This window comes from Antrostomus carolinensis, unplaced genomic scaffold (assembly GCF_000700745.2).
Source record: "Antrostomus carolinensis isolate BGI_N321 unplaced genomic scaffold, ASM70074v2 scaffold32922, whole genome shotgun sequence".
NCBI lineage: Eukaryota > Metazoa > Chordata > Aves > Caprimulgiformes > Caprimulgidae > Antrostomus > Antrostomus carolinensis.
This window is the reverse complement of record NW_010302468.1, coordinates 8,965-16,213: the sequence shown is the minus strand read 5'-3', so window position 1 is coordinate 16,213 and position 7,249 is coordinate 8,965. Positions and strand designations below refer to the sequence as shown.

General features: G+C 42.2%; 1 protein-coding gene across 4 annotated transcripts in view; it reads right to left on the bottom strand.

Moving 5' to 3' along the window:
* The window catches only part of SMG7 (SMG7 nonsense mediated mRNA decay factor), a 33,652-nt gene extending 26,769 nt beyond the window's left edge, over positions 1-6,883 (bottom strand). For 3 of the 4 annotated variants that reach the window (XM_010163798.2, XM_010163800.2, XM_010163799.2), the window contains exons 1-4: positions 6,856-6,880; positions 5,421-5,538; positions 4,204-4,336; positions 96-267 (exon numbers count right to left, since the gene is read on the bottom strand). In XM_010163798.2, the coding sequence (XP_010162100.1) occupies positions 96-267; positions 4,204-4,336; positions 5,421-5,538; positions 6,856-6,862 (430 nt within the window). In that variant the 5' untranslated portion in view covers positions 6,863-6,880. Of the gene's footprint in view, positions 1-95; positions 268-4,203; positions 4,337-5,420; positions 5,539-6,855 lie in introns of all 4 variants that reach the window. The other variant, XM_010163797.2, reaches the window with a different exon arrangement.
* Positions 6,884-7,249: the final 366 nt, after the last annotated feature.

Below are 7,249 nucleotides of genomic sequence, written 5' to 3'. Positions count from 1 at the left end.
TCAGCAGTTGCCCAGGGTATGTACAGATCCCTCTTTGTGAGGGCTGAACACAGATAGAAGTTGGTGTCCCACCTCTTTTTCCTTCAAAAACTCACCAATATCTCCAAGGTGGACAAGGCAGTGCTGGCAGATGTAAGAGCAGGAGCTAGACTGCGGCTTCACTATGGCGCTGGTGTGCGTCTGTTTATTGCTAATGATTCCCAGCTGGGAAGACTTTACACGACATGGCAAGTCTACATTAAAAACTGTGCACAATTCCTGTAATAACTAGAAAAACAAGTCTAGTTAGTAGCAGCTAGAGACAGTAATCAGAAAAGCACTGAAACAAAAGACAAAGCTATCAGAGCATTACTTGGAGGCATGGATTAGCTAAACATATTTGAAGTGAACAAGCCTAGGTTACTGAAAGCTAGAACAAGTCCAGAGGAGGTCACCAGGATGATGCGAGGGCTGGAGCAGCTCTGCTGTGAGGACAGGCTGAGAGAGTTGGGGCTGTTCAGCCTGGAGAAGAGAAGGCTCCGGGGAGATCTTATAGCGGCCTCCCAGTACCTGAAGGGGCTACAAGAAAGCTGGGGAGGGACTTTTCATAAGGACAGTTAATGACAAAACAAGGGGAAATGAGTTTAAGCTGAAAGAGGGGAGGTTTAGATGAGATATTAGGAAGAAATTCTTCACTGTGAGGGTGGTCAGACACTGGAACAGGTTGCCTAAGGAAGTTGTGGAAGTGGTGAAGGCCAGGTTGGATGAGGCTTTGAGCAACCTGGTCTAGTGGAAGGTGTCCCTGCTGCTGGCAGGGGGGTTGGAACTGGATGAGCTTTAAGGTCCCTTCCCACCCAGACCAGTCTATGATTCTATGACTTTAAATTACATTTTCCATATGGAAGTCATTGAGCTCCATGCTGCATTATTCTGCCCAGAACCATGAAGAGAATTTTTACTTCTCTGTAAGAAAGAGCTGTGCATCCCAAACCACTAAGCAACTCGATTCCCATGATACTTAAATTACCAAGTGTGCATCAGTGGATATTGACTGTCAGAGGTGTCCAAATCTTGTTGGGTTTGGTGGTTTTGTTTGTTTTGTTGGGGTTTTGGGAGGGGTTTTTTGTTTGTTTTTTTTTTAAGTAGGACACTCAAGAGGCACACAGTCTTTTTTTATACCCTGATGAAGTGACACCATTCTTTGAAAATAATAGAAAGGAATGCCACTTGTCCTCCAAAGCAGCTTGTTCCAACATAAGAAACAGCACTATCCCGACTTAAACTTCAGAGAGAAGCTGGAACAAAATCAAGTTTGCATGCAATGCAAGGCTACAATGGTTCATTGGCTGAGTTGTCAGTAAATATTTGTGCTATGCTAACAGTTAGACTCTTTCAAAGAACAAGGCATGGGCTACTTGATCAAATATCTCAAAAGTTGATTGAAGGAAAACCTGAACTTTGCCATTCTAATTAGTGCTTTTGGAGTTTTTCCTAATGGACTCCAGCAAACACTCTAGAAAGTAACAGTAACCACGTAGCGATGAAAAGTGTTTGTTCTACCCTGTTACAGGGTTAAAAATGCAAGTAAGGATTGACAGGCTTTCTCCCAGTTAGGAACATAACCAGCCTCCAAATAAAACAGACCTGCAGCAGGGTTCCACTTCCAGATACAGGCAGATAGGAAGCCCAGGGCAGACAGAGACACAAGCTCTGTCAATGGCTAAACACGCGATGCGGCGCTTTTGCTTGCTGCAGAAAAAGCATCGTGTTACACCTCCCTCCCCTTTTGCTCTGACTTTTATACAGTAGATAAAAATCCCCAAGCAAGAGGGATCTCACAGATGAAAGCTGGATAAAAGAGAGAAACCTGACATCTTCCCAACATGCTGAATTAGTAGAATTCATGCTCTCTTTCAAAGATGTCATTTACACAGGCCTCGCAGTTGGAGAGCAGGTATCTTGCCTGAGCAAAATCTTTAGACTAAAAATGGGACAGTTAACGTCACCACAAATAGAGAAATACAACCCAGTCTGTGGTGTCATACACAAAAAAAGCAAAATTCCCTGATATACTGCAGGGAAGAACAAGGCTTTTGCAAGACAAACAGTGGAGATGGTAGAAAACCCTTGGCAACCATGCCACAGCGCATCAAACCGGCTGCTTCAAATAAGAAGCTTTCCAAAAAACAATGCTGAAGGGGTTAAAAAAAAAAAAAAAGAAAAAAAAAAGAAAATCCCACAGATTCTGTAAAAAAACAAAAAAAAAACAAAAAAAACAAACCTTGGAGTTGCCTTGCAGATGTTCAGAATCAAACTAGGAACCTAGTAAGAATGACCTACTGTGCATGTTGTAACCTGAAGACAGTGCAAACTAGCCACGACAGAAAGCCTAGGCAGACCACTGCTTGAGAGAAGGTAATTCAGCAGTGACAATGTTGCTGGACACCAAACCAGGAGAAAAAAGGAATGAAAGACAAGTTATCTTTATTAATGCCATTATCACACGCTGACTCTTATTCTCCAGAATCTACAAGTCGAAATCTAACATTGGAAAAGGAGCATGGGCAAAAAATTGTCAGTAAAGAATGAATACATGAATAGTAATCACATCCCTTTTGCAATTAACTGAAAACCTCGCCAAAGATACTTAGCTCAAGAGGACTCAACAACAGGGAAGAAAAACTCCTGCAACTGAAGTTTGCAATTCTAAATAACCCTTGACAAAAATACAGAATTAAGACTGAAGATGTGCTTGTAAGCCTTGCTAAAAAGCTTGCTGAATAATACAGCAAGACACTACGCACTGTAAATGCTACACAGTACTCTTGGGGACAACCATCCTACTTAAATGCACAACTGTGGTGGGCACTGAGTCAGGTATTATTCAGGAAAAAAGTTGTATTCAGATATGTATATGTAGTATGTACATAGTTGAAAACACTAACTCAACACTCACCACCAGCGTTAGGAGTTACAAGGAGGGGACAAAGAACAAAGCACAAAAACATTAAGCCATCACACACACCCTCAGTACATGTGCACTTTGGAATTGTGCACCTAGTTCTGTTCTTGAATAACTGAAGCCAAGAAAAAAACACTGAACATCTTTGCTTATCCTTTGTTACATAGGAAAAGTCTCACATTTTTCAAAATGAAAAGGAATTATGACAATGGCTCACAAATTCATATACAGCCATGAGAAGGTGAATGGGAATTTTTACAAAAATGGCAGAAAAAAAACAAACTAAGAGTACAGTGAAATAATCAGTTAATGTGCTTGCTGGGCTTGTGGTTTCTTTCTGTCGTTACTCTTAAGACACTACAATTAAAATACAGAATTCTTTAGCACAGATCACTGCATAGACCAGAGTAAACAGCTTCGAGAGGGACTGGAGAGTCAGTGAAGGCCAGACCTCCCAACAGCTGGATGATTCAGATACAAACTAGCTCAAGAAGACAACAAATGTCCAGCTACAAAGCAAGAGTCTAGAGCAAGAAAGTATCATTCTACATTTTCCTGCTGCTTAATGCTGGCTCTGAGCAGTCACAGAATCACAGAACCATTAAAGGCTGGAAAAGACCTCTGAGATCATCCAGCCCAACCATCAACTCATCACCACCACATCCACTGAACTATATCCCTGAGTGCTACATCTACACATTTCTTGAGCACCTCCTCCAGGGATGGGGACTCCACCACTGCCTGGGCAGCAGACTAATGTAAGAGACAAAATGTGGGGCTAAAGGGACCTTTGATCTTCAGGTTCTTTTAGGCTTTAAAGCAGATTCTATTAGAAGGGAACTCAAATTGTTGCCATGTTTTTATGGTGCACCAAACCAACTACCAGATTAGCAGAAGTCTGAGATCAACTCAAGTGTGCAGCTGATGGGAAGAAAGCACATCACCAGCTTTGTAGAGATGTTCTACTGAAAGCATTTGCATTAGCAAGGTACACTGCTTGGTCCAGTACAGCAAGAGTTTCTCGTGCTAAGGGAAAAGAACAGATTTTACCCACCTAAAACCAATCCTGCCCCCTTCCTCAAAGGGATTACACCCTGGTATGATAATGGAGCTCATCTCTGAGGAGCAGTTGCAGGAGCAGCACAGGAGAAGTGACAGCCAAAGCTTTGTGAAGGACACACATGCAAGCAGTGTAATGCTGAAGCACACCTGCTTACAGACCACGCAAATACACCCCAGCCCATGTATTCTTTGCAACTCACCTGTGTGTAGAAGCCACTAGCTGCCTCTAAGAACAGAGAAAGGTTCGCCTGAACTTCGCTCCGATTTGGATTTGCTCTATTTTTCGCCTGACCCTGTAGCGTTGTGATCTGATTTTTAAAGGCATGATTCCAACTGAAAACAAAAGAAGTGTTTTCCTTTTTACTTTGGAAGTGTCTTATGCAGATGACATAAGCAACAGGAAAGAACTGTTTAATTATATAACATCAGACAAGGACACGAAGAATGTTCAAATCCAGGCAACATTCAGATTAGAAATAACATTAAATGTGGAAGAACTATCTTTCCTCACCTCTCATAACTAGGGAGATAGATCCTGACACTATAGAGCTAACACTGAAACAGCATTAATATCTGCTTGTAATTGTTCTGTTTCAGGCAACACAGTCTGCATCTTAAGTAACAGGGAATGGACTCAGGGCATGGAGAAAACCCAGCAGGATCTTCCCCTGATTCTTAATGTGCTATGAACACCTCAGTTCTCTCCTTGTATTCTTCCCTCTACCCAACCTTACCTCAGAGGGCTTAAAATTAGGGTCTTTAGAAGCTACTCAACTCCTGTTAGACCTTGCTCAAAGCTCCAGGTGATTATTCCTCCTCCAATTTCCTCTTTTATAGAAAGGCCAAACATCAGTCCTTCCCTGACAGCAGGGAAGACTGATGTGGACCAAAGGAAATGGCAGGAAGATGTGGCAGGGGAGGGTGAGGTTGACCATGAGGAAAAGGTTCTTGAGGCAGAGGGTGGTGGAGCACTGGAACAGGTTCCCCAGGGAGGTGCTCATGGCACCAAGCCTGGCAAGATTCCAGCAGCATTTGGCCAAGGCCCTCAGGGACATGGTCTGAATGTTGGGATTGTCCTGTGCAGGGACAGGAGTTGGACTCCATCATCCTTGTGGGTCCCTTCCAACTCACAACATTTGATGATTCTATGTTTCTTAGCTCTCTCTCTTCCATCTGGCTCATGAAAACCTGCTCCTGCATGACAGGGCTGCTCCTAAATTGGCAAAGGTACAATATTAATCTACTGAATGCTCTTCATCAGCTCTGCAGTCCATGCTTATGTTTCACCCACAGCACAAGTCTCATTTTAAAGGAAGACAACCATTTATAGGATACAACAGCTTTTCTGGAAGTCTCAGGGTTTCCTGCTCATCAGCTCAGAGGACATATATACACATAAATTTTTTGAGGTACTTACAGGTCCTGCTCCACTTTTTTATCTAAAGCATATTCCAAATCGGTCACTAGCATTTTCTGATATAAGTCCTGTAGAGCCTGTCTGGATGTCCAGACTTCTGCTGGACCCAGCTTCGAATCTGAGCAACAAAAAGAAAAAACAAAGACACAACAGTTTTTGTAATACTCAAATCTCAGAATTACTCTGATTTTTCACACACCTACCAAATGAAAGAACATAGCACAATGTAAGATATCCAATGCCAAACACCTGCTTTTATCACAGATTCATCAGAACAGTGAAGTACAGAGAGACTGGAGATTAACTGATCACTGATTAACTGATCAGTCTCCTACAAGACCAGAACTAGACACGAGCAAAGTCAGCAGCTGGCAAGTTAAAAATAAAAAAATAATTTAAAAAACCCCCAAAACCAAAACAAAAAACCCAACAAAAACCAAAAAACAGATAGAAGGAGGTGATTCTCTCTAAGTCATTCAGCTGCAGAACTTCTTGCCACTGGATGCATTCAGAAAAAATTCCAAAGTAGCCTGAAAAAACTAGCAGAAAATAAATCCATCAGGGGATGCTAAAGAGGCCAGTCCTTGGAGCCAACACTGCTAGTATTTAGGTGAGCGGTGTGGGCAAGTACTACTGCACGCTTGCCATTCTGTAGCTATTTGGTAGCCATCTGCTTTCCAGCACTGAGGGTGAATGCAAACACTGCTCCCTGCTATCTGGAGTTACAGAGCCCAACTTCCCACGCCTTGTAAAATTACCTGTGCTAGGGCTGCAGGAGCACAAGGGATGTGCCTCACCCCAGGGAAAGGGTTCTGCTGATGGTGTAGCTACTCCTGCTGGGTTAGATGGATCCAGGCAGTTATGATGTTCCTACAGGGACTACACCAACCTGCTACGGGGACTACACCAAGGTGGTAAGCATGGCTGAGTGCAATTTCATTATGCAAGAGGCCTGTACTGCACGGCTGATACATTAATATAAACCATTTCCATAAATACATACAGCTTAAAACACAGCTTGTAGCATTTCACAGCATCTCCAGGCTGTACTTTCATCATACACAAGGTAGCGTTCAGATCAACATTTCCATCACCCAGGCTTCTCAAAACCAGATCCTTGCTAAATCCCAAGTACAGCAGTTCCTGTGGCAGTCTGGACAAGAGTGTCTGGGAGAGGAGCAAGGATGTGACCTCCATCTCCAAATGCTTTAAAACACCCAAAGTCAACTTTAAAAATACATATATTTTAGATATAGGAAGGGCACAGTTGATAAAAAGCTATTTATTTATACACAGAGGGCAAACCTTTAACATAGTATAACACACTTTCCAGAGAATTCTTAGGAATTATAGGCATAAGGAACACAAAAGAAAAACAAAAACAGAAATCAAGAATTGGCAGCTAGATCAACAACTGTATAATAAAGGCAATTACCTGTCATGTCAGCCTTCAGGACTTCTGCCTGCCTGTAAGAAAGAAATAAAACAATAAATTAGAAACAGACTGACCAAAATAACTGAATTATGCTGAAGCAGATTGATACAACAGTGAGTAAAAGTGGGGCCAGCTCCGTAGAGGCTGCTAGAGTTTACCCCATGAAGTATGGATCCGAGCTACTGTTGTTTAACAGTACGAGTTCTTCCAACTTATACCATCATAAAAGTCAACTGTTCACTTTTCCCTTCTTAGCTGAAGTTTCTTTCAGAAAAAAAAAACAACAAAAAAACAAAAAACAAACTAAAAACCACTTACACTATATTTTAAGCTTTAACTGGCATCAGTGCCCTGCCAACATTAGTGATACTTGCTTACCTGTAACTGGGGATTT